This window comes from Paroedura picta, chromosome 4, assembly GCF_049243985.1.
Source record: "Paroedura picta isolate Pp20150507F chromosome 4, Ppicta_v3.0, whole genome shotgun sequence".
NCBI lineage: Eukaryota > Metazoa > Chordata > Lepidosauria > Squamata > Gekkonidae > Paroedura > Paroedura picta.
Window position 1 is genome coordinate 96,654,525 of NC_135372.1, and position 26,254 is coordinate 96,680,778.

The window sequence follows — 26,254 nt, forward strand, 5'->3', positions numbered from 1 at the left end:
GCTGCATCCCCAAAAGACCCCCAGTGCTGACCCTGGGGGAAAAAGGAACCCCAAGAACAGCAAAAGGGGGTAAATGTAAAGTATTCAATAGGACAATGGAATCAGCAATAATGATTCATCCCAAATGATCATGCTCCTTCACTATGAACAAACACTTTATTTACAGTAATTTAGACAATGAATGTCCCACACTATGATGTATTCATGGTTGCCAACTACCCAGACGAAACCTTTAATAAAGGCTCTGTCCTGGATGGCCCAGGCTAGCTGATCTCATCAGATCTCAGAAGCTAAGCAGGGTCAGCCTTGATTAGTTCTTGGATGGGAAACCACCAAGAAAATCCAACCTGGCTGCAAGGTGGCAACACTTGCAACACACATACATTGTGTTATTTACTTGTATATCATCGAAAGTTTTAGCTGCTCATTTCCCCTCAAAGTTACTTCTGTCAAAGTAACATGATATTTTTCTTCAGGCCTGTCACCAATTCTCACTGCGCTGTTTTGCAAGCATCACCCCAATTCTTCTTCCACTTGAAGGAAGTGCTATGCACACTGTAATTATATACACTTATACGGTTCTTGCATATGGTTTTGCTGATAATAGTTGGCAAATTTTCAATACTTTATTGATATGTATTGAAATTATGTATTAAATTGATATTTCTGATATTTGTTAAAGAATTTTGCCACACCAAGGAATGACGGTTATACAGGTTGCAGAGGGGTAGCGGGGCTGGAAGGACAAAAAAAAAATTGGACGACTGTGTGCATCACTTTATCTACCGAAAACATGCCTGGATACCATACTATCAGATTTTCACACAATGCCTATGTTACTTTTAAAACAACTAATTAACATTCTTATGACTCCATACTCTTGATTGTATAGTATGGGGAAATCTGATCAGCGTAGCCTGTGAATTGAGATGACATGCTATTTTATTCTCCGATGTTATTTAATGAGAGCTCATGGAGAGAAATCTACCTTAAAATAGGATTCAATTCCAATCTTTGTCAGGGATCCATTGTGCAGAACACCATTGTCATTCAGATCCCACTCTTCAAAAATACAGCAGCATGACTTACCTCGCAGGGTTGCCATGAAGAGAGTTGCAAGTACTTTGCAAGTCAAAAGTAGAAGAAATGATCTGACAGGTCCCATGAATGTCAATAATTCAAAGCAGATACCAAATTTCAACAACTTTTTAAACCGTAAAGAAGGATATTGACAATATTTGGGAAGCTGATGCAGAAAAGCTGCAGAATTATGTTCTTTTCCCTACAATCCAAAATTCTTGAGCATTGAAAACTTGATAGTACACATTCCCATTGTGTAGTCCAACCCACCTTCCATTTACAATGGAAAGGGGGGACAGGGGGGGATGACAGGCGGCTTACTCGGATAGCATCAAATACACCCAACTTATTATAGCAGCAAGGAACTGTTCTAACACCAAACAGCCCTCCGACACAGACCGACCCACAGGGTGATACAATCTGTCACGAAGGCCAGATTTTAGGACGAGCAACAGAAGTAACGGCAGGCTTCAGCCCACTGCTCCTTTTTATTTGGGCGACACTCGTACGACGCGTCCCACAAGAGAAGAAGCGTCACACTGAGGACTGTTTACATTGCACGGAGTTTGTCCTCTTGACAGAGGCACGCAGGCTCGCTCGCGGCGTCACCCCAGACAGATTCGCGAAGGGTACGGCTGGCCCGGCTGGCCCAGCCTCCTCCTCCTCCTCCTCCCCCCCCCCAGCACGCTTGCACGTGACGACCCCGTAGCAGGGTGAGGGGCTCGGCGAAAGCAGCGCTCCCCGGGGCAGAAAGCGAGACGGGCCTGCGCAGGCCTGACGCTCAGCCAATGAAGTGGCTCAGTCAAGACACCCTTCCGGAGCAGCGCCCCCCTCCCCGGCCCAGTCTCCCCGCCTGCCCCCCCGGCCCCCGCCCCTGCTGTACCAGTTCGTCATGTCCAGGAAGAAGGCGCAGCCGGCGGGGCTGAGCTGGAAGCCGAGAAGCCGCTGGAACTCGCCGATGAGCACGTCCTTGTCGGTGGTGCCCAAGCAGCTGAACTTCTGCATCAGCTCGGCGTCCAAGTCCACGTCCATCCCCTCCATGGCGCCGGGGCCCCCTTCGCCCGCGCCAGCCCGGCCACTTGCACTAGGCCCCGGGCCGCCCGTAAGCCGCCACTGCCGCCTCCTCAGACCTGCATGGGGGGAGGGGGAGCGAGCGAGTAGTACGCAGGGCACGCCGACGTCGTCTGCGTCATCACGCCTCATGACCTCACAGACGTGGTGATGTCATACCGGAGGAAACCAAAATACAAGCGTCTCAATGCAGAGACGCGGGAGGCGGCAGTCCTCTCGCTCTCTGTTTTTATAGCCCGCCCTTCCCGGTCGGCTCAGGTTACTAAGCTTGCACGGCCTGATCGTTGACATGTTACTTCGAATTACTGATTTAAATGAGCCCCCTTTGCAGCCCTGGGGACTAGGAGCGAGATTTATAGATCTATATACATTCAGAATTCAGCACGTTTGAGTGCTCAAAAGAAAATAAGAGGGGTCCGGTGTTGAAACTATTGTTCTCCCTGTCCCATTCATATTTTACTCGGAAATAGTCCTAATGAACGCAGTGGGACTTATGAAAGCAAATGTCTGCACGATATCCATGGACTTTCTTTTTATCCTTTAGCCACTGATTGGTGGGATCAGGTTGTCCTCTTGGCCAATATGCTGCTGTACATGCTGCTGTGTTTTTTTTCTTGCCTTGTTTATAAATCTGTGGCCTTTAAAACCTAGAACACTTGGGAAAAAATAAACAGAAGCTGGTTGATTTGGCTTATTGGAATGGTCTGGCTTTGCCAGAAGGGTCAGTGTTACATAAATCTGCAGAAGTAAACTAACCCCACATGAGAGATGCATATAGGGTTTGCACTGACCTAGACTAGGCTAGCACCATCGCATCAGATTGTGGAAACTAAACAGAATTGGCTTTTGTAGTTATTGACATGGGAGACCACCAAGGAATGCCAGGGTTGCTATGAAGAGGCAGGCAATGGCAAACCTTATCAGTGTTTCATGCCTTGAAAACCCTGTGGAGTTGCCATAACTCAGAAAACGCTCTTCTAGATCCGCCATAAAAATGTTAGCATACTGTAGAAACATGCCAGTACCCATAGCTGTGCCATGGGGTTAAAGGAGTAAGTTCTGGGAGATAGGAGATGGACTGCAGTTCCCTCTGTGGTATCATGGACATTGCTGGAGATATTAATAAAGTATGGTATCAAGATGGAGAACATATATCCTGATATTCCTATAAGTATTGGTGCCTATGTTTGAGACAATGAGATGCCCAATGCTGCCAATTTTATGAGTCTTTGACAGGAGGCAGAAAGTGCTACATTGAGGATCTTGGGGTTTATCCATACAAGTTTGTTCCTGAATGTTTGTTGGTAATTTTTTAATGCTGACTTGAACATGGTGCATGTTTGTTTGATGGATGACAGAATTTAAAAGTTATGCAGACGGAGTTTTAGCAGTTTTGGATCCACAAAAATCATTACAGTATATAATGGAACATATTGAAGAATTTGGATCTGTTTCAGGATATAAAATTAACAAGATGACAGAAATGATAATGAAATTTGTAATGCAACATCAAGAAGATATTATAAAGAGTACAGATTGCACAGTAGTCACTGATCCTTTTAAATATCTGGAGATAAATGTGACTAGACAAAAGTGTAACTTTTTCAAAATAATTATCAGAATAGCTGAAAGCTTATACAAGCAGAGTTATCCAGATGAAAAACAATAATAATCTCATGGCTGGGTAGAATTTCAACAATCCAAATGAATGTATCACCAAAATATTTTTTAGTTCTAAATGATACCTATACATATAGAAGGAATATCAACAGAGTGGCAAAGACAGAGACATTTATTTGGAATAGTAAGAAACCAAGAATACATTTTAAAATATTCCCAAATGAGAAAACGATAGGAGGATTAGCAGTTCCAAATATAACATTCTATTATCAAATGGCAATTTTGGTCTAGATTAAAAATCCAAGGCAAAGAATAGTAAAACTTGAATCAACAGACTTCATCTAACTTACACAATTATTATGGATAAAGGAAACAACAAAAATGAACATACACAAGAAGGGAGTCATATAATTAGAGACAAACTTTTGAGAATATGGTTCACACACCAGAACATATTGAGTCTTTGAAATTCTCTGCTCATAGGCTCAATAGAAGCATGTCTTGATAAGAATATAAGAGATAAAAGTGGTTTCTGAACTTACAGCAATATGATCAATGCTCAAGGGAAACTCAAGTCCTGTATTACTAATCAGTCTCTTGACTACAGAAGATCATCAAGATGGAGTTCTAAGATAGATGACTGAGTTCCAACAGCTGATTACAAAACTATCCTTAATTTGGGGACATAATGAATACTAAGGACAAAGTAATCAGAGTTATTTTGTGAACAAAATGCGGGACTAGATGGGCTCGGGAGAATTGGCCATTAAGGCCACAGGGGGAAATTCCTGTGGATCAGTGGCCTAGTGGACCTCTCCACCCACTGGGGCATTCAAGTCTAGAAGCCACTCCATTATAAAGTGGAAACAGTTACAAATCATTACAAGCTGGAGACATACAAAAGGAGTATCCCTGCCTGGAATTGGTCTGTTCATGACAGTGAAGGACCTGCATGGTCTGTCCTTCACCTTGCCTCCCTACCCTACCCTCTCCATGGTGAGCGACACTCCTTCTTGGCCTTGCTACACTGTGGGGTGTCCCTACCCAGACCAACTTTGTTGTGGCAAGAGATATGCTAATCTGGCCTTGCAGCAAAGAGAGACAAGCCCATCCAACCTGGCAAGGAAGGAGCCAGGTGCAGCCTCACCCCTTACTCTGCAGTTTGAACAAGCACAGGACTCTCAGGGCTGTTCAGTTCCTACTTTGGTGGTCAGGCTGGGCCCTTTTCTAGGGCCATTTTCCCTTCCCCATTTTGCCACTGGCATGACCCATAAGGACTCTTCTTATGTTCTTATCTCTACACCTCATCTCTTTACTTGAGCTGCATTCGTAAGAATATATTCCTAGCAATTACCCCATTGCATAAAAATGACTTACTTCTGAGTAGATCCACTTAGTACTGCTCCCATCATTCAGTAGCTATTGTACTCTGTAACCAAGATTTTCATTTCTCCCAGCAATCACATATTGAAGGTATCTGAGATGCAGATGTGCTATGCAGCATGACCGGTTGCCTCCAGAAGACTAGAAGTGTCAGCAACTCTGTGATGCTCCATTGAATCCAGAGTCAGGAACAATGCAGATGTAGGTGGTTTCCACACAAGGACAGTCTTGTGTGGTTTTCCTGTTATTAGCAAAGCAGGCATTCTTTCATTGGCACTGTCACACCCAATGGGATTAAGTGGGCCTTGGAGATTTTCATGAAGATAGTGGAAATGAATGTAAACAATGCATAGCTGGAATTCTCCTTGGGAACTGTAAAAAACAAGAAAGAAACATGATCAGCCCACAGCTCTTATGTTACACATGCCTATACTAGAGCTTAGTTTATTGTGCTCTGCCAGTGATTAAATTGTTCAATAACAACTGCCCTTTTTTACTGTGCAAAATTAGGATTTTTTCAGACACCAACAATTTATTTTGTGAATTGTAGTGTCTCCATTAACCTGGTCACAGAACAAATATCCCAGCTTACTGGACAAACTTTTTCCTTCACATAAAAAATGTCCATGGCACATCAAAAACTAGAATGCCTAGATCAGGGTGGGGTGGCAGGATTAAGAGGGGTCCCTAACATAAATGTTTTTACATAGCAAAACAACTTTTTTACAAGGCCAAATGTGATTCTCTATGTGATTTTGCGGAATAGTTGTATACTAGTAATCAAGCCCCCCTTCAAGGATCGCTGCCTTGTTGTGGCAAGGGGGCTTGCGTAGTTCAGTGAAGCTATGAGCTATGCCGTGCAGGGCCACCCAAGACGGACAGGTCATAGCTGAGAGCTCTGACAAAAGGTGATCCACTGGAGAAGGCAATGGCAAACCACTCCAGTATCTTTGCCATGAAAACTCTATGGACAGTTCCAATAGGCATAACGATATGACGCTGGAAGATGAGCCCCTCAGGTCGGAAGGTGTCCAATATGCTACTGGGGATGAGCAGACGGCTAGTACGAGTAGCGCCAGAATGAATGAAGCGGCTGGGCCAAAGCCGAAAGGACGCTCAGTTGTGGAAGTAACTGGTGGCGAAAAGACAGTCCGATGCTGTAAAGATTTTTATTCCATAGGAACCTGGAACGTCAGATCCATGAATCAAGGCAAGCTGGACGTGGTTAAACAAGAAATGAGAAGACTGAACATCGACATTTTAGGAATCAGTGAACTAAAATGGACAGGAATGGGTGAATTTAATTCAGATGACCATCAGGTATACTACTGTGGACAAGAATCTCGCAGAAGAAATGGAGTAGCATTCATAATCAATAAGAGAGTAGGAAAAGCAGTCTTGGGATACAATCCCCAAAATGACAGAATGATCTCAGTTCGAATCCAAGGCAAACCATTCAACATCACAGTGATCCAGGTCTACGCCCCAACCACTGCTGCTGAAGAGGATGAAGTTGATCAGTTCTATGAAGCCCTACAACACCTTCTAGAAGCAACGCCCAAAAATGATGTGCTTATCATCATGGGGGATTGGAATGCTAAAGTAGGAAGCCAAAAGATAACCGGGATAACAGGCAAGTTTGGCCTTGGAGTACAAAATGAAGCAGGGCACAGGCTGGTAGAATTTTGTCAAGAGAATACAATGGTCATAGCAAACACTCTTTTCCAGCAACCCAAGAGACGACTCTACACATGGACATCACCAGACGGTCAACACAGAAATCAGATTGACTATGTGCTCTGCAGCCAAAGATGGAAAAGTTCTATCCAGTCAATAAAAACAAGACCAGGAGCTGATTGTGGTTCAGATCATGAGCTTCTTGTTGCAAAATTTAGGCTTAAATTGAAGAAAGTAGGGAAAAGCACTAGGCCACTCAGGTATGAACTAAATCATATCCCTGACGAATACACAGTGGAGGTGACAAATAGATTTAAGGAATTAGATCTGATAGACAGAGTGCCTGAAGAACTATGGACGGAGGTTCGCAACATTGTACAAGAGGTAGCAACTAAAACCATCCCAAAGAAAAAGAAATGCAAGAAATCAAAATGGCTGTCTGAGGAAGCTTTACAAATAGCTAAGGAGAGAAGGGAAGTGAAAGGCAAGGGAGAAAGAGAAAGATACACCCAATTGAATGCAGAATTCCAGAGAAAAGCTAGAAGAGATAAGAATGCCTTCTTAAATGAACAGTGCAAACAAATAGAAGAAAACAATAGAATGGGGAGGACCAGAGATCTTTTCAAGAAAATTGGAGATATGAAGAGAACGTTTCATGCAAAGATGGGTATGATAAGGGACCAAAATGGTAGGGACCTCACAGAAGCAGAAGAGATCAAACAAAGGTGGCAAAATTATACAGAAGAACTATACAAGAGCGAGCTTAACATCCCTGATGACCACAATGGGGTAGTTACTGACCTGGAGCCAGACATCCTGGAATGTGAAGTCAAATGGGCCTTAGGAAGTCTGAGCAACAATAAAGCTAGTGGTAGTGACAGCATTCCAGTTGAACTATTCAAAATCTTAAAGGACGATGCAGTAAAAGTGCTACACTCAATATGCCAGCAAATTTGGAAAACTCAACAATGGCCACAGGATTGGAAAAGGTCAGTTTACATTCCAATCCCAAAGAAGGGCAATGCCAAAGAATGTTCAAACTACCGCACCATCGCACTAATTTCTCATGCTAGCAAAGTTATGCTCAAAATCCTACAAGCTAGGCTCCAGCAATATGTGGACCGAGAACTTCCAGAAGTACAGGCAGGATTTCGAAGAGGCAGAGGAACTAGAGATCAAATTGCCAACATACGCTGGATCATGGAGAAAGCTAGGGAGTACCAGAAGAAGGTCTACTTCTGCTTCATTGACTATGCTAAAGCCTTTGATTGTGTGGAGCACAACAAATTGTGGCAAGTTCTTAAAGAGATGGGAATACCAGAGCATCTTATTTGTCTCTTGAGAAATTTATATGCAGGTCAAGAAGCAACAGTGAGAACTGAACATGGAATCACTGACTGGTTCAAAATTGAGAAAGGAGTTCGGCAAGGCTGTATACTGTCGCCTTGCCTATTTAACTTGTATGCAGAGCACATCATGAGAAATGCGGGATTAGAGGAGTCACAAATTGGGATCAAGATTGCAGGGAGAAATATCAACAACCTCAGATATGCAGATGATACCACTCTAATGGCAGAAAGTGAAGAGGAACTAAAGAGCCTGTTGATGCGGGTGAAGGAGGAGAGTGCCAAAGTTGGCTTGAAACTTAACATCAAGAAAACAAAGATCATGGCATCCGGCCCTCTCAATTCCTGGCAAATAGAAGGGGAAGAAATGGAGATAGTGACAGATTTTATTTTCCTGGGCTCCAAGATCACTGCAGATGGGGACTGCAGCAAAGAAATTAAAAGACGCTTGCTCCTGGGGAGGAAAGCTATGGCAAATCTAGACAGCATCCTAAAAAGCAGAGACATCACCCTGCCAACAAAAGTGCGTTTAGTCAAGGCTATGGTCTTCCCAGTTGCAATGTATGGCTGCGAAAGTTGGACCATAAGGAAGGCCGAGCGTCAAAGAATTGAGGCTTTTGAACTCTGGTGCTGGAGAAGACTCTTGCGAGTCCCTTGGACTGCAAGGCGAACAAACCAGTCAGTCCTAGAGGAGATCAGCCCTGACTGCTCTTTAGAAGGCCAGATCCTGAAGATGAAACTCAAATATTTTGGCCACCTCATGAGAAGGAAGGACTCCCTGGAGAAGAGCCTAATGCTGGGAGAGATCGAGGGCAAAAGAAGAAGGGGACGACAGAGAATGAGGTGGATGGATGGAGTCACTGAAGCAGTAGGTGCAAACTTAAATGGACTCCGGGGAATGGTAGAGGACAGGAAGGCCTGGAGGATCATTGTCCATGGGGTCGCGATGGGTCGGACACGACTTCGTACATAACAACAACAAAAGTAATCAAGCCCGCTGTACCTAAAATACAGCGGGTGCTAGACATGGGAGCCCCCGGCAGTCGTGCGGAACACGGCTGCCGGGGGCTCCCTTGGTCGGCGGCCTGACGCGACATCAGGCCGCCGGCAAAGGAGCAACTGCGAGCCGCGCTACATGCGGTTGCACGCAGCTCACAGTTGCTCCAGCGGGGACTCGGAGGGGTCCCTCCAATAGTCTGTCCGGAGGAAGGGGCCAATCGGCACCCTTCCTCATCCTGGACACATCCCGCCTCCCAAGCCCTTATCGTTTTATTTAGTCCGCGGCGCCGCAGGCTGTGTTAAGATAATGGACAGAAATCCTTTCATGGACACAATTTATTTCCATAATAGTGGCATCAGAATAACAGCGAAGAAACAATGATTCATGCTATTCCTAAAAGTAAAATGGGGGTTGTACTTTCTTCAATAATGTCAGTCTAAACACTTTACATGGGACAAAAGGTGGCATGGTATAACCTGATTTCATCAAACCTGGGAAGCTGTTTTGGAAGTCCCTTGTTGGGATTGCCATAAATTGGTTGTGAGTTGACAGGAACTCATGTCATGGAAGTACATCTAAGATTTCCCACAAATATTCATTGTAGTATTGCCACCTCAAGGTTAGGAAATTCCTGGAGATTTGAGGTGGATAACAGCAGGAATAACAAAACAAACAGAGTCCACCCTCCCAAGCAGTCATGTTCTTCGACAGAACTAATTTTTGTAGGCTGGAGATCAGGTAATTCTGGAAGAACTTCAGCCCACATCTGGAGTCTGGCAATAATTTTAAGTATGTATATTTGGGGCTGGTAAGCCACTTTAAACAAATGAGACTTTTTTCTGAGTAAAGATGCATAGGATTGCACTGTCAGACCTCACCTGTTTAGAATCTTCCAGATCATGCCTATAGTGTAACCAAATACTTCATTATACCGAATGAAATCAATGGAACATGTGTCAAAACACATGTGTAAGTATGTAAAGAACAATGTGATGATAGAATTTAGATTATATTATTGTCTGATGAGTATAACATATATGACTTTTGTAATTTTGTGTAATTGTGACAACATACATACATCATGGTCCAAACATGCTCACAGCTTAAGTTTACTACTGAATTCAATGAGACTCACTCCCTAGGAAGGCTGCAGTCCTTTGCACACTTACCTGGGAGTAAGACCCATTGGGATTTGCTCTTGAGCAAAAACTCAGCTCGAGCACCCAGTGTTTTTAGGGCTGCATCCTTACTTTGTCATTAGTACAGTTCAGTGCGATTACGACTAAATTTTGACGAGGCTTGTATATGGCAATGATAGGCTGCGCAGTAAACAGGCGGGTGGTGACGGGACGCCGAAGTATGAAATTAAAAAGCATCACGCAATAGCGTGGGCGAAAACCAATATGCCAGGTCGCATCTGGAACGATGATGTGGGCGGGTATGAACAGCAGGAGGGGCCCAGTGAGAGGCACGAATGAAAATGGCTGGAGATTCTGGTTCTGAAACTGTCGGCGTTGTCCTACTTCTAGGCATTCTCCACCTTCCCTTCAGCTAGAAAAGGCGATTTCCCCTCCCACACGGACAACCGTGGCCCGTCATAATAACTGGCGGCAATATCCGGGAAGACTGCAAACCCCGGTGGACGACGCGGCAAAGAGTGATGCAGCGCATAGGCTCCCTCAGCTGCTTGGCCGACACGGCTCCCGCCTACAAGTAAGCCCTAAGCGGCTCCCAGGCCTTAGGAGAACTTCCGGTCTGGATAACGAACTCGCATCTAAAGGGTTGCCACCACAGAGATGTAAGTGGGTAGAACGGTCGTATTTTGGACCGCCGAGGATTGAGGGCGTTCGGTTTCTTCCAGATGCTCAGCCGCTCAGTCTCGCTGACCTATGTTGCCAGCTTCCGGACGACGCGGAATAGTTGACGCCATTTCCGGGAGGCGTGCATGCGGCGGGGAGAACATCGGTCAGACCAATATGCCCAAGTAAGTCAGCCGGAGTCTTGAAGCGGGCGGGATTCCCGCGCGGAATTTTGCTGTAGGGGTGAGCAGGGGAATGTATGTTTCTCCGGAGGAAGGATGAGCAGTATTGGAGTCCCGGCCATTTCTCTGGATTGCCTTCTGTGCGGTGTTTCCTAGTTCTTAAGGAGCACCTAAAAAAGGGCCACGTCTGTTTGTTGTCAGAAGTTAAGCGCCATAGGCCGCTTTTCTTTCTCTCCAAGTGTAACGGTGGCCTATGATAACAGTGGACTTATTGTTGGCATGTGTTAGGATTCCCAAGTCGCTACTCAGATCTCAGAGGCTACGTAAGGTCGGCCCTAGCTAGTAATTGCGAGGGAAACCACCAGAGTCTCTGTGCAGAGCCAGGCCATGGCAAACCATCTCTGAACTTCTTTTGCCTTGAAACCCTATGGGATAAGCTGGATGCAGTTTCATGGCCAAACAAACCCACCCTGCCAAAACGTCCTGTTGCGGACAGCCTTGCTCAAGTCTTGCAGACTGAGATCCATAGCTTCCTTGATTGATTGGGTGACCCTGGGCTAGTCATAGTTCTCTTAGAGCTGTTCTCTCAGAGCTCTCTCAACACCACCTACCTCACAGCGTGTCTGTTGTGGGGAGAGGAAAGGAAAAGTGTTTGTAAACTACTCTGGGACTCTTTTGGGTACTGAAAATTAAGAGGGGTATTAAAAACAAGTTGTTTTCTTCAATCCATCTGATGTTGGGTCTTGCTGTTTTACTGCTGCCTTCAGCTTTTTCTAGCATGATTGTTTTTGTAGTGACCCTTGGCATCTCATAATGTGATCAAAGTACAATAGTCTCATTTGGTCGTTTTATCTGAAAAAACCATCGCTGAATCCGCGGGACCCCGCCAGCTACCGCCCGGTATCGCATCTTGCATTCCTGGGCAAGGTGGTTGAGAGGGCCGCCGCGGACCAGCTCCTAGCATTTTTGGAGGAAACTTCGGCCCTTGATCCATACCAGTCTGGCTTCCGTCCTGGCCATGGGGTGGAGACTGTGCTGGTCGCCCTGACAGATGATCTCCGGCGCCAGCTGGACCGGGGCGGGTCGGCCATTCTCGTGCTATTAGACCTGTCAGCCGCATTTGATGTGGTTGACCACGAGCTCTTGGTTCACCGCCTCGCTGATACTGGGATTGGAAGGGTGGCTCTTAAATGGCTATCCTCCTTTCTAGAGAACAGATCACAGAGGGTCGCTGTGGGGGAGGAGTTATCCGACTCCTTTGCACTCCCATGTGGGGTGCCACAGGGAGCGGTGCTCTCCCCCACGTTATTTAACATCTATATGCGTCCCCTGGCTCAGCTGGTACGGAGTTATGGGCTTGGGTGTCACCAGTACGCTGATGATACCCAGCTCTATCTCTTGATGGATGGCCGGCCAGATCTCCCCCCAGAAAAATTCGCCAGTTGTTTGGAAGCAGTGGCTGGATGGATCAGGAAGAGCCGCCTGAGACTCAACCCCTCTAAGACGGAGGTCCTTTGGCTAGGCCGAAGGGAGCAGGAACAGGAAGCGCGTCTTCCCTGCCTGGTCGGGGTACAATTGTCATCTGTGCCCCAAGCCAGGAATTTGGGAGTGATTCTGGATGCCTCACTTTCCATGGAGGCCCAGGTCACTAAGGTAGCCCGGACGGCGTTTCTCCATCTACGCCAAGCTCGGCTACTAGCGCCCTACCTGCCCCCGGAACACCTGGCCACTGTGATCCATGCAACGGTTACTTCTAGATTAGACTTCTGTAACTCGCTCTACGCGGGCCTACCCTTGTCTCTAACCCGGAAGTTACAGCTGGTACAGAATGCAGCTGCACTGGTCCTCACTAAATCATCTTGGAGGTCCCATGTTCAGCCTCTGCTGAAGCAGCTGCACTGGTTGCCAGTTTGTTTCCGGATCAGGTTCAAGGTTTTGGTACTAACCTTTAAGACTATACGCGGCTTGGGTCCTGCATACTTGAGGGACCGCCTATCTCCTTATGCCCCCCGCAGGGCACTTCGCTCTGCGGATAAGAATCTGCTGATGATCCCAGGACCCCGGGAGGCACGCCTGGCCTCGACAAGGGCCAGGGCCTTTTCGGTCCTGGCCCCTACCTGGTGGAATGAGCTCCCTGAAGAGCTGCGGGCCCTGTCGGAGCTCTCTGAGTTCCGCAGAGCCTGCAAAACGGAGCTCTTCCGCCAGGCGTTTGTCTAAGGCCGGGTGATGGCCCGGGGCTAAGATCGGACCCCTCTCCCCGGAGGGGGGAGGCCAGTACTAAACTGACCTGGTTCCCCAGAGTGTTCCATCCTATGCCCAATTATCCTCCGTTCCCTTCTGCTCATCCAGTGGGCCTGTACGGGAATAGTTTTAATCGCCATCATTGTGACTTAGTCATTGTTTTAATGGGGTTTTAATGGGGTTTTAATGGGGAATTTTAATGGTTAATATGTATTTGTATTAAAATGTTGTGAACCGCCGCGAGCCGGTTTCCGAGAGCGGCGGTCATACAAATCAAATAAATAATAATAATAATAATAATAATTATTCCCAAGGAAGGCTTGACCTGATTGAGAATCCAGTTATTTGTCTTTCTGTCAGTTCAAGATATCTGTAAAACTCCTCCAACATCACATTTCAAATGAGTCCTTTTTCCTCCTGTTAAAAGAAATTGTACAGAGGTTTTAAGGGCATAATTCTATGCACGATCATTGCAAATTCAGTTGTATGCCACACATATTGACTCAACTGCCATTGTAGCATAATTATAATTACTAGGCTTGTTTTCTTGTCATTGCAAGGCTTGATTTTTCTGACCTGTAAAAGGCAGCAAACCTTTGAGTACTAGTGATTGGAGAGGGTGGCAGTGGTGGGCTTTGGTCTCTTTATAAACAGGGTTTGTTCGGTACCCCCTGGCAATTGGACTACAGGGACCACTGGATTGTTCCAGCAGCCTGTACTTAAGTTTTTTTAATTTGAATCCTTGTTACTTTCTGGGAGTGGCTATAGCATCAACTTACTCTTTGCCTATAGAAGAAGAGAAGAAGAAGAAGAGTTGGTTCTTATATGCCGCTTTTCCCTACCCGAAGGAGGCTCAAAGCGGATTACAGTCGCCTTCCCATTCCTCTCCCCACAACAGACACCCTGTGGGGTGGGTGAGGCTGAGAGAGCGCTGATGTCACTGCCCGGTCAGAACAGTTTTATCAGTGCCGTGATGAGCCCAAGGTCACCCAGCTGGATGCATGTGGGGGAGCGCAGAATCGAACCCGGCATGCCAGGTTAGAAGTCCGCACTCCTAACCACTACACCAAACTGGCTCTCAGGTATGGTATGGATATGTGTTTGAAGGAGTAAGCAAAAAAGAGTCAGCCCCTCTTGCAAGTGAAAGTTGTTTCTCTGAAGGAAATACCTGTGAAATAGCTGCCACCTTATTCTGAAAGCAGTCAAATCAAATCTTAAATCTGACAGAAAAGCATACTAATATTTTTACAACTCAGATGTTAAGAATAAACTATCATTACTCAGTTCACAATCTACATTTGTCTCCTTTCAGGTTTTATTGTGATTACTGTGACACTTACCTCACCCATGACTCTGTAAGTAGCAAGTTTCACAGAAGTTATAGTGCAAGAGTTGCAACTTTCTTTTTCAGGTTTGAGGACCTTTCCTAGTAAGAATCTATTCAGCTGATAAGAAAGCACCCCACTAGTGGAATCAGTAGATCTCTGAAGATGTTTTATGCTTGGTTGATGGACAGAAATCTATAAGTGGCTGTACTTCAGAGAAATTGTTTACTAATGTGTAAGGATTTTGTGCCCTAAAAGAAAAAAATATTGAGCCACTTCTCTGTGTATTCTGCATAAAAAAGTAACAATAACAGTAGAAAAGAGTCCAATAGATCAGTTTTCCTAGAAAATGTAATATGAATGAAATGGTAACTGCTTATGCCTCATCAATAACTTACTGCTCTGTAGTGCAGTGGTCCCCAACCTTTTTATCACCGGGGACCAGTCAACTCTTGACCATTTTACTGAGGCCTCCCGGGGGGGGGGTAGTCTTCTACCAAGGGACGTTGCTGCCGCCTGAGCCCCTGCTCCACTTGCTTTCCTGCCGGTGCCCCTGACTTTCCGCCGCCTGCTGGCAGCAGCTGCGCAGTGCCACGCCGAGGGGGAGCCCCAGCCATGGCGGCCGCTGGAGAGCACCAAAGGTGAGCCGCCAGCAGAGTGGCAGGGCAGCCCCTGAGGCAGCAGCCAGGGAGGATGAGGAGGAGCCGCAGCCTGGTACCGACTGATCCACAGACTGGTACCGGTCCCCAGACCGGGGGTTGGGGACCACTGCTGTAGTGTCGTGTATTGGTTGGAAGAGATCATAACCACTTTCATTGGATCTGTTACTGTTTTTTTAAATGGATTTATTTCCGTTTATGCTTTTTACAGTAACGTTTTGCTTGGCTTAGTGAAATATTAGTATTAAAATCTTGTGGAAAGCAAGAGATGTGATGATTTTATCTAAAATTAAGTAGAAGGCAAGCACATAATGATATGTAGTTAACATCTGGCTAATACAGTTATCTTTACTGTTGAATCCTCATTTAGTAATTATTTAATAAATCTGTTAGACTTTGGGAATGTTACAAAACTCCTTTTGATTCATACAATAGCCAGCAATTTTAACAACCTCTGTAATGTATTTTGCCACGGAGTTGTAGCCCAGCGTAATTAACTAATAATTATTTTATTTGATGATAAATTTAAAAGAAAAGAAAATCATTTTCCAGGAAACTACAAATTGTTTACTGTGAGCTTGTGGTACCCAGTTTAGGAATTAGTTGGGATGGGGAGTGATAAAACTGTAATTTGCTTGGTTGCAAAGTACCTTGAACCAGCCTTGATCCCAGAATCTCCAGCATAGCATTTCCCCAGTAAGCCTTGTGAGTACCCCTTTTGTTGTCATCTAAACAGGAAATGTATTGTCATTCCCATCCTGGTATCCGGCTGTGCTTTCTTTCTGTAAATACAAAAGAACATTCTTCATTAAATTCAGTGGCCTTTTTCAGATTTTGTATGCTCTTGAGGTGAAGTTGGTCTTCTAGGTATGGAGAACAGTGTTTTTTTGTTTTGCAGCCATCTGTGAGAAAAACTCATTGTAGTGGCCGGAAACACAAAGAGAATGTTAAAGATTACTATCAAAAATGGATGGAAGAGCAAGCACAAAGCCTGATTGATAAAACAAGTAAGTCATATTCATTGAAAGATTTTAATCTAGAATCATTATCAGCCTTGATTCTTTTGCACTGTTCATCATAACATTAGGTCTTGTACATTAGAAAATTAGTCCATCCCTTTCTTTGTAGCACCTCTATGGTTATGTTTCTGTCAGTTTCCTAAGTGGGAATGCTGTGGAACTGCTATACATTCTCATGACAGTAAATGCTTATTTCTTTTGGATTATCCTGTTGAAAAAATAGTGGTGGCATATTGTCCATTATCATTACAATATTACTGACCAAAGAAGAGCGGTACTGGTAGAGAAAAGCAGCATGTAAGAACCAACTCTTCTTCCAGTTTGGTGTAGAGGTTAGCAATGTGGACTTCTAATCTGGCGAGGTGACCTTGGGCTCGCCACCGCACTGATAAAGCTGTTCTGACCAAGCAGTGATGTCAGGGCTCTATCAGCCTCACCCACCTCACAGGGTGTCTGTTGTGGGGAGAGGAAAGGGAAGGTGACTGTAAGCTGCTTTGAGCCTCCTTTGGGTAGAGAAAAGTGGCATATAAGAACCAACTCTTCTGCTGCTGCTGTTACTACTGCTACTAAACTGTATTCAATAGTTTTGCCACTATTGATGGGACCTTACTGTCCTCTTTCTTAACTTTTGAAAAACCATTCTTAGGTGTAATAGAATTGCTCTTGATTTGTATTCAGGTGTTCTATGGATGTGTTCTGGCAGAAAAAAGAAAAATTGAGATTAACACTTTGAAATTGATTCTTCTTCCTCCTCTTAGGCTAGGTGTGTTGGTTAGAAATAAACCCAGTCATTTGCTGAGTTGAAGAGACAGGATAATTAGAGACCTGCACTTAGACACTGTAATGGTGTTGCAGCTCCAAAGGACCTTCTTGCTGAAGCTCTGAGCTCTGCAGTGCAATGGGCTTTTGATTTTCAAAATGGAGAACTCTCTGAATAAAAAAGAAGAATAATGCTAACTCAGCAAAGAAAAGGGATAAATTGAAGGAGTCGGGGAAGGGTAGGACACAGTTGGAAGCATATAATACAGGGTTCCCAGAGAGAAGTTCTTCCTCCCTGCCGGGGCCTACCACAACAATGCCCCAGTCCCTTACCCCTGTTCTCCCAGAGCAGGGAGTGGATGAAATAGCCCATGTTGAGGTGACTGTGTCTCCTCTTAGTGAGAGACAAGATGCCTCCGGACAGAATGCTCTGCGGCCAGAGATCACAGGCAGAGAGAGAGGCATGATTGCGATCTCAGTGGCACAAATTGGCAGCATGCTGATGGTGAGCATAGTGAGCAGTTTGGGGGGCACAATTGGATCCTTCCTAATTCAAGCCCCGATGCCCTGAGCAGAGAACGGTGGTGGTCAGCAGTGTAAACCGTGACATTTTTCCAGCCATTTTGGCACCCCCTGTGGGAAACTGTAATAAGTGGCAACAGTAATGGCTGCAGCAGCCAGGACCTGGCAGAGATGTGCAACTAGCAGAACCTCAGCCAACTAACCAACTGGTCCTGGACTCACAGCCTGTTAGACAACTAAGATTCACCCCCTGAAAGGGAGAGTAGACATTGCAAAGAAGGAAAACAGCCTGCCTTAGGGGAGAGAAAAATAGAAGTTTGTCAGTGCAACACCATCACAAAAGACAAAGGCTAACTTAATAGTCCATCACAGTGTGTGGATGCAGAGAGGACTGCCGGTGTGTGGCTACTTCCATGCCAGTTCCTTCAGAGGCAGACAAAGGTGAATGGTCTGGGGAGGAATCAGATTTAAAAGAGACCTCTTTACCAGACTTTTTCAGTCAGAGCATTTCCAGAGGTTGTTAAAAAAGGTTACTTGACGCCTGAATTATGATTCTGAATATATTAATAGTACAGACACAGACAAACAAAGGAAATCTGCAAATTTAGATGTTAGAGGTTTTAAAAAGCCATCTAACAAACTTTCAGTCTGCACTTTTCCCCGAAGCGTTTGAGGATGTCATGAGAGTGGAATGGCAGTGGCATCTCCTTATGTAGGGTTTAACATGCTCCCAGAGGATATCATGAAGGATTTAAAGGCACTACTTGTGGATGCTTTTGTGGTGGCTATGCTGTCAGGAGCTGTCTTAACTAAGGATGATGAGAATGTCTTAAAACAGTGGTAGCCAACCTTTTAATCACCGGGGACCGGTCAACGCTTGACAATTTTACTGACGCCCCGGGGGGGGGTAGTCTTTTGCCGAGGGATGTCGCCGCCGCCTGAGCCCCTGCTCTGCTTGCTTTCCTGCTGGCACCCTGACTTCCTGCCGCCCACTGGGGGGTGCTGCCAGCAGCAGCTGTGCAGTGCCACGCCGAGGGGGAGCCCCAGCCATGGCGGCCACCGGAGAGCACTAAAGGCGAGCCAGCGGCAGAGTGGCAGGGCAGTCCCCGAGGCAGCAGCTGGGGAGGAGGAGGAGGTATGGCCCGGTACCACCTGATCTACAGACCGGTACCAGTCCCCGGACAGGGGGTTGGGGACCACTGTCTTAAAAGACACTGTTGACAGGAAGAATGAGATCATTTTTTAAAAAGTACATGAGGCGTATTCTTTGGCCACGAGAGCTGATGCAGTTGTATCTAACTTTGCAAGGGCTGCTGTTGTATGGGCAGATGATCTCTTTCAGGATCCAGAACCTCATCCGCTGGTATTAAGAAGGTCTCTCTTAAAAATGAATAGAGCCTGTCAATTTGCTACAGAAGCATCACAGGAGGCTTTGCAATTTTTGGCTAAAGCCCAAGCAGCAGATATAGTGGCAAGGAGAAACCTATGGCTGAAGCATTGGAGGGTAGATACCCTTTCTAAGGCAAACCTAATTACAGAGAAATATTCTGGAAGACTTCTTTTTGGAGAAAGGGCTCTGGAGAGTGTTCAGGTAGCACAGAACAATATAGCAATAACTGTACAGACCTTAGAAGAACACGGGTTTCTCATAAGCAGATAAAGGAGTCAGCTGGTCTCAGCAAAGGAAATGGTTCACTTAGGGATACTATTAAACACAGTATGTACAAAGGTCTTCTTATCACAGGACAGCGTGATAAAGATAAGGTAGACTGTCCAAAGGGGAGGCAACTTACAAAAGGTCAATGTGATGACACTGGTTAGATTTACTGGTAGCTACCATACAGACTGTATCTTGGGCAAGACTGCATCTATGGACTCTACAGTGGACATTGCTCCCTCTGCAGAGGGACATTATAAAAAAATACACAAAATAATATTCTTGACAAAATGTCCAAGGACAAGTCTAAGATGGAGTCTGTCAAAAGTACTGATGGTAATCAAATTGAAGTATCTGTCCTGGAAAGTAGCCTTTCTGAGTGCAGTCATTACAGCCAGGAGGGTGTCTGGAATGGGGGTTCTTTTCATTTGAAAAGAGTTGTGTGTGTTTCACAAAGATTCTGTAGTGCTTAGAACAGATCCCTCCTTTATTCCAAAGGTAAATTCAAGGTTTCACACTGATCAACCAATCATACTTCCTTCCTTTTCCCCAAAGGCATCATTTCAGAGGGAGAAGGAATGGCACAAACTAGAAGTGATAAGAGCACTAAAGATATATATAGACAGGACCCAAAAATATTTATCAGAGGCTTTATTTGTTGCTCATAGTACAAAATTAGGAAATAAGGTTTCCAAAGGTACCACCACAGATTGGTAAGGATTTGCAGCAGACAGGTTTATTACATTTTGGGATTGGAAAAATCTTCAGCTATCTTATATCAGCTATCAGCTATATAAAATCTTCAGCACATTCCATAGGTCAGCAGCTACTTCTGTGGATTTCAGAACAAATGTTTCTGTTGAGGAGATTTGTAGCACGGCCACCTGGTCTTCCTTCTCAATTTTGTACATCACTACAGGATTGACAACAGGTATCAGAGGAGGTAATCTTTGAAAGGAATGTCTTGAAACAGGTTCAAACAGAATATTGTAACAAGGAAAAATGATAATCAGATGTTATATCCACCCAGGGTTTAGCTGGTATATATAACCAGTCTTGGAGGACCCCCTACTGAAGGAGAATGAAAAATTGGCTTACCTGAAGACTTCTCTTCAGTGGGGCAAAGTCCTCCAACATATTTCCCACCACTGTTATTGTTCATGTGGTGGTTGTTCTGGTTGTTATGATAAAGGCTTAATGGAATTAAACTGCAGAGCTCTAAGAAGAAACAAATATTGAGTTGTTTGGTTATGACAGTTATTAAATGAAGTAAAATTTAAATTTTAAACATTTAAGTTCTTGTGGAGCTTGGGTATTGTATGCCTGGAGGCGGGTCAACTCACCTCGATCCAGTAAAGGCATATTAATGCCTCCATCCTGCCTAGAGTGAGTGGAGGCGTGACCTAACTTGAAGGACTTCACCCCACTGAAGCGAAGACGTCTTCAGGTAAGCTAATTCTTCGTTTTGCCATGTATCTGTTGACTAACCATATTTTAACTTTTTTGCATGAATATAGCGGCTGCATTTCAACAAGGGAAAATCCCACCCACTCCTTTCTCTGCTCCACCCCCAGGAGGAGCTATGATACCACCACCACCCAATATCCGTAAGTGACAGTTGATGTCTTATTTCTGACTAGTATAAATATGTGATGGATGATTTGATGTATGTTCAAGGAAAAAATCTAGAGGTTTTTTTGGGAGGGAGGGGTGAGCTGTCAATTTAATAGCCATCCACCAGTAGTGAAAGGGACTGGAGCTTTCCTAATAAATAGCCCTATTGATTGATAACTGAGGGGCCATATGTAAAGCACACTCAAGTTGATATGCAGCCCTGTGTCTTAGGAAGTGCTACAATGCCTTATCACAGCCTTTCTCAACTTTTATACTGTTGAGAAACCTCTGAAACATTCTTCAGGCTTCAAGAAACCCCAGAAGTGCTGAATATGGTTGGGAAGCATACCTGTGTACTTGCCCATCCAGTGCCCCTCCCCTTCCCAACCTCTCCAGGTCCATCATTGGCCATTTTGGGAGGGTGGGTAGGTGGGTGGATAAGACCATATATTGTCATATCACCCAATAAATATTTAACAGAATCACTCAATAAATATTTAACAAAATATTTAACAAAAGGTCCCCAAATTCCACAGGGCCTGCAAAAGGGAGCTCCTCCACCAGGCATTTGCCTGAGACCAACAACAGGTCCCCCCTCAGACATCCTCTCCATGGCCTGAACCACTCTGTCTTTAAGGGCCTTAGCTAAGTTCCATTCCTGTTATATTGTTTAAGATCACGGAAATTGTGTTATTTAGATTATTGTTGTTGTATTTGTTATATATTAATTCGTTCCATGTATCCCCCATGTTGTATGTAAACCGCCTTGAGCTATATGGAAGGGCGCGGTATAGAAATCAAATAAATCAATTAATTAATTAATCAACTCCTACTAATTCAGGAAACCCTTCCAAGGCTGTGAAGAAACTTGAGGGTTTCACAAAACCCTGGTTGATAAAGCCTTTCTTATGGTCTAGAACTGTCAGAATAATAAACTAAGTTCTGCATATTTGAGATCTGCAAATCTGTTTTGATATTTGTCCATTTTGTCATACTTCAGCTGGTCCTCCACGACCTGGTATGATGCCAGCACCTCATATGGGTGGACCTCCAATGATGCCAATGATGGGTCCACCTCCCCCAGGAATGATGCCAGTTGGACCTGGTATGTTTTAGATTACATGCACTGGATTTTGAAGTGATGTGCAAGTGTGTATCTAGCTGTCAATTCTCACAGGCAGCTTTCATCAGTCAAACTGTGCTTCTATATATATTGGTCAGACAAACATTAAGGATAAAACATCTATTAAGCATCTGTTGTACCAATCATTATTTCTTTATTCAGTGGACAACTCCAAGCTTTCCTGGATGAGGCAGATTGTTTATATTCTTTCCAATCGGCATTTAGATCTGGTTATGCAATTGAAACAGCCTTGGTTGCTCTAGAGCAGTGGTCCCCAACCTGCGGGCCGCGGCCCGGCGCCGGGCCGCAAAGGCCATGGCGTCGGGCCGCGGCTCCCTCTCCCCGCCCCCCCCCCCGCAGTAAAAAACTTCCCAGGCCGCAAGCTTGCGGCCCGGGAAGCTACTTACTGCGGGAGGGCGGGGAGAGGGAATCAGGGCCGGGCCGCGCCCGTGCAGGCCATGCCCGCGCAGCTCGCGGGTGCGGCCCGATCCGCGGGCGTGGCCCGAAACGTGGGTGCGGTCCCCGCGGGCGCAGCCCGATGCCCTGCCGGTCCCCAGCCTAATAAGGGTTGGGGACCACTGCTCTAGAGCAGTGGTTCTCAAACTTGTGGTTGCGACCCCATTTGGGGTTGCTTGGCCCCTTCTGCGGTGTCACCCCATTGCTAGTGGCGGTGGGTGGTGGCGGAGGTGGTGGAGCCATGGCACTGGCCGCCTCGATTTTTGTACAGCCACTGCCCACCTGTGTGCATGTTGCCCGCCCACGCCCACATTGCCACCGCCACCAAAGTTGGGGTTGCGATGCCAAAAAGGTTGAGAACCACTGCTCTAGGGGATGACTTGTACTTAGGAGATGGACACAGGGAGTGTGACTGACTGTTGATTCTCCTGCACTTCTCAGCAGCTTTCATTACCATTGATCATGATATCCTTCTGGACCACCTACCTGGGCTGGGATTGGGAGGCACCATACTGCAGTGGTTATGGTCCTATCTGGAGGCTAGGTTTTAGAAGTTGGTGCTGAGGAAGTGCTGGCCAGCCCCTTGGCCTTTGGCTTCTGAGGTCCTACAAGATTCTATCTTGTGCCTTATGCTCTTTAACTTCTATATGAGGTCATCTGGAGATTTCAGCTGGGCTATCACCAGTATACGGATGATGCTCAGTTCTGTCTCATGCTTTCATATGATTCCAGGGATACTGTAGAAACCTGGAATCATGTCACCTGCCCCTCCTGCTGCAGCCCACCATGCAGTAAGAGAGGAAGAAGCTGACAAAAATCTTATACAGGCATAATCCTCAGTAATGCCTTTTTGCCAACAGAAAATGAGGCTTGAATCTAACCCACTATTTATATTCCAGTGCAACAGCTTATGAAGAGCTCCTATTTTAACAGAAAAGCTGCCTGCCAAAATGTCTCTCCTACATATTTCAACCCACTAGCATCTCTCTCTAGCCTTTACTCATATCTCTCGTCTTTTATGCCTCTTCCAGGCTTTACAACAGGATCTCTCTTTTGGCTTTCTTGAAACTTTGCTCCAGTAGCCTCTCACCATAACATAGTCCCAGACCTTCCTCTGTCCACAGATACACACCATCATTCATGATCATTATGTATTGGCTCTTGCCAGGAAGCAAACATGGCCATAATGTGGAAAGAGGCAGCCATTTCCATGTCAAACATTCCCTGTAATACCTCTTTAGAAATTTAGTTTTTCTCTAATAGTTTTTCTCTAATTATTCCTATGTATTGGAATAAAGTCAGAACTTGTCCAAATACAGATGGCTTTTTTCAGTATGACTAATCAAAATGTAGAACTTGAAGTTGGCTCGGTGCACTTATTACGCTTTACCTATGTTCCATTTCCCATAGCTCCAGGAATGAGACCACCTATGGGAGGACACATGCCAATGATGCCAGGGCCTCCAATGATGAGACCTCCATCCAGACCTATGATGGTGCCAACTAGACCAGGAATGGCTCGTCCAGACAGATAGAAGTAGAAGAAGAAACACCATGCCTCCTTTTTAATTTTATGTATGCTCTTCTGTAACAGAGACCCGGGAGTTGTATTGTCCAGTATACAACACAAAACAGTGTTTGCTTGTTTGTTTGTTTGTTTGTTTTTTAAATCTGCAGGCTCAATGTGTGTGTCTAGGAGAGGGGAAAGGGTCAAATAGGAGTACTGGACTAATGTTTTGCAAGAGTTTTCAAATCCATTTGCTTGTGAATTGTTAGAATAAAATGTCCATATTTGGTATACACTGTCTCAGTTTTTGTTGGTCCACTCTGCATTAAGATTAAGCCTAAGAGTTTGCAACCTGATTTCTCTTGTGGTTGAGAATGATCCACTACAAACAGTTAGCCCTTCCAAAGAATCTCCCGTTGACCCTTCCAGGCCATGCTGTTGTTGGTCTTCCCTCCACACTGTGTGACTTCTCCCGGCTATCGCTTCTGTTGCTTTTCCCAGTCAGCCCTGCCCACAATCACTAATGATCTGCTACCATGGGGATTCCATCCAATTATGTTCTTAACTGTGTTGCAAAAGCTTTTGGAGTCGCACTGTCTGGGAGCTTTCCTTTTGCACAGCTTGAGAAAGTTAGGTAGTTCCTGAGCACTATTTGGCCACCAGGGCTATATTAGTTAGGAAGGTTGTTTATAAGCCCGTGACATAAACATGCTGAGGCTTCAATTCACTATATTGTGTTCAATTTCCCCATGAGATGTAGCTAAACAAGTCTTAGGTTACATGTGAACTTTTAAAAATCTAGGTTAATATGAAGAGCTTCACCACTCTAAAGCTATGTTTTTACCCACTGAGTGGATTTCACACTCTTGATTCCATCAGCAGTCTGTTTCTCTTGCTTAAGCCTTAAATGAACCCAAAGGTTAAATGCGTCTATTCTTCAGGGAGTGGTAGGTGTAGAAATGTGTTTCTCTTACTTGTTGTTTTTGAATGTATTGTGCAAGGAGCCATGCAAAGCCAGCCTTGTTTTTGTGGGGATAAATGAAGTTACCAAACCTATTGTGCTCGTCATTCTGTACAGCCTTAAAGTTCTTGGATGGATGAGCAGGATTCCTTTACAGCAAAACAATTTCTTTGAGGTCTCCCACTTGAGGGTCCTGGGAGGTTGAAGTGTTCTCCTACAGGTTTCTCAGTTTTGTGATTCTTGATGTCAGATTTGTGTCCATTATCTTTTGGCATAGGCCAGGGTTTGAACTGCTTGTCCTATGTAGAGAACTGAAGGGTATGATTGGCATTTAATGGCATATAGATTATTAGAAGATGAGCAAGTGAATAAGCCAGAGATGGTGTAGTTGATGCTATTAGGTCCCATGATTGTGTTGTCTGGGTGTATGTGGCAGCAAAGCTGGCATCTAGGTTTAACTGGTACCACTGTCTATATTCACATTAGATGAACAGCCTTTGGGGAGGGTGGTATATAAATAAATAATATACTGCTTTCTTCTCTCCACAACAGACACCCTGTGAGGTAGGTGAAGCGGAGAGAGCCCTTATATTACTGCTTGGTCAGGACAGCTTTATCAGTGCTGTGGTGAGCCCAAGGTCACCCAGCTGGCTGCATGAGGAGGAGAAGGGAATCAAACCCAGTTTGCCAGATTAGAAGCTGCCATTCTTATCAACTACACCAAGATGGCTTTGATGTTGTATTATCGTGGGTGAGGAGTTGTTTGAGATGGGGGGGAGGCTATCTGTGTTTTACCCAAAATCAAATAGATTGGGATCAGAGATTGCTGAATTGTAAGTCATTACGACACTCAGGACAATGGAACTCCCAGACCTCAACAGGTTCTAATCTCACTACACATACTAAGATTGGTGTAGTGGTTAGGAGAGCAGACTTCTAATCTGGTGAGCCGTGTTTGATTCCTCACTCTCCCACATGCAGCCAGCTGGGTGACCTTGGGCTCGCCACAGCACTGATAAAGCTGTTTTGACTGAACACTAATATCCGGGCTCTCTCATCCTCACCAGGTGTCTGTGGTAGGGAGAGGAAGGGAAGGCGATTGTAAGCCGCTTTGAGACTCCTTCAGGTAGAGAAAAGCGGCATATAAGAACCAAATTTTCTTTTTTCCCATCTCATTTGTACCCAGAATTACACTTTGTTGATTTTAAAGGTGCCACTGGACTCAAATTTTGTTCTATTACTTGAATCTGAAA

General features: G+C 45.1%; 2 protein-coding genes and 1 long non-coding RNA gene across 4 annotated transcripts in view; 1 reads left to right on the forward strand and 2 right to left on the reverse strand.

Annotated features, from left to right (window-relative positions):
- ILRUN (inflammation and lipid regulator with UBA-like and NBR1-like domains) overlaps positions 1-2,274 on the reverse strand; it is a 45,615-nt gene extending 43,341 nt beyond the window's left edge. Inside the window, exon 1 of one of the 2 annotated variants that reach the window (XM_077334436.1) lies at positions 1,964-2,272. In XM_077334436.1, the coding sequence (XP_077190551.1) occupies positions 1,964-2,121 (158 nt within the window). In that variant the 5' untranslated portion in view covers positions 2,122-2,272. Of the gene's footprint in view, positions 1-1,963 lie in introns of both variants that reach the window. The other variant, XM_077334435.1, reaches the window with a different exon arrangement.
- An 8,734-nt stretch (positions 2,275-11,008) lies between these two features.
- On the forward strand, positions 11,009-24,331 carry SNRPC (small nuclear ribonucleoprotein polypeptide C). Its single transcript, XM_077334438.1, has 6 exons — positions 11,009-11,161; positions 14,712-14,754; positions 16,282-16,390; positions 20,858-20,947; positions 21,955-22,059; positions 23,944-24,331. Exons 1-6 carry the CDS (start codon positions 11,067-11,069, stop codon positions 24,066-24,068), a joined length of 567 nt encoding a protein of 188 aa, XP_077190553.1. The 5' UTR covers positions 11,009-11,066; the 3' UTR covers positions 24,069-24,331.
- Positions 13,667-19,373, reverse strand: LOC143835945 (uncharacterized). The gene is made up of 3 exons (XR_013230420.1): positions 19,310-19,373; positions 16,034-16,165; positions 13,667-13,816 (listed from the first exon to the last, which is right to left on the reverse strand). It is a non-coding gene; the product is annotated as an uncharacterized LOC143835945 (long non-coding RNA).
- Positions 24,332-26,254: the final 1,923 nt, after the last annotated feature.

Bases quoted from the DNA above. Each gene is read 5' to 3' on its own strand.
- SNRPC (XM_077334438.1), top strand. From the start codon at position 11,067: ATGTTGCCAGCTTCCGGACGACGCGGAATAGTTGACGCCATTTCCGGG. The intron at 11,162-14,711 runs GTAAGTCAGCCG...GTCTCCTTTCAG, and splicing joins GGTCAGACCAATATGCCCAA to GTTTTATTGTGATTACTGTG. The intron at 16,391-20,857 runs GTAAGTCATATT...GCATGAATATAG, and splicing joins AAGCCTGATTGATAAAACAA to CGGCTGCATTTCAACAAGGG.